Source organism: Chaetura pelagica, unplaced genomic scaffold, assembly GCF_000747805.2.
Source record: "Chaetura pelagica isolate M959 unplaced genomic scaffold, ChaPel_1.0 scaffold119, whole genome shotgun sequence".
NCBI classification, from domain to species: Eukaryota; Metazoa; Chordata; class Aves; order Apodiformes; family Apodidae; genus Chaetura; species Chaetura pelagica.
The window spans coordinates 518,863-519,345 of record NW_009954406.1 but is presented as its reverse complement, the minus strand read 5'-3'; the positions used below and the strand labels follow the sequence as shown (position 1 = coordinate 519,345).

The 483-nt window shown below is 55.1% G+C and overlaps 1 protein-coding gene across 1 annotated transcript in view; it reads left to right on the top strand.

Moving 5' to 3' along the window:
- Positions 1–358: 358 nt before the first annotated feature.
- Positions 359–483, top strand: part of CCDC34 (coiled-coil domain containing 34) — a 17,724-nt gene continuing 17,599 nt past the window's right edge. Inside the window, exon 1 of the mRNA XM_010004261.1 lies at positions 359–444. Coding sequence (XP_010002563.1) covers positions 359–444 — 86 coding nt within the window. The remainder of the gene's footprint in view (positions 445–483) is intronic.

Genomic DNA, 483 nt, shown 5'->3' with positions numbered 1-483 from the left:
TTAGCAAAGCTGAGGCCCTGCACTCTGCACCTCAGAATTCAGCCCAATTTCAAATTTGCTTGTTGTTGTAACTTCCCGTGGCATGAAATTCAGGTTCTACGGATACTCTGCTGTTTCCCAGGCCCAAATAAAGCTTAAATTATTTTAACGGGTGTTACCTGTTGTCTGTTAGAAGCTGGAGAGAGTCATACGAGGACCTTTGGTTTCCTGCAAGCGGCTGGAGTTATTTTAACGTCATAAATATCGATCAGCTGCGTGGCTGATGTAAAAAAATTGATTTAATTAGAACAGATGGAAACAGTTAATATGGAGGAAGCACCGCAGGCCGCGCGGGGGGCGGGGCCGCGTCCCGGTTGCCATGGCGACGTGGGGGGGGAGCCGCGGGGGCCGCCGGGAGCGCGGGCTCTTCCGTGAAGGCTGCGGGGGGCCCGGGAATAACGGCCCGTAACGGCACGCAACCGGCCGCCCGCCGGACTGAGCGGC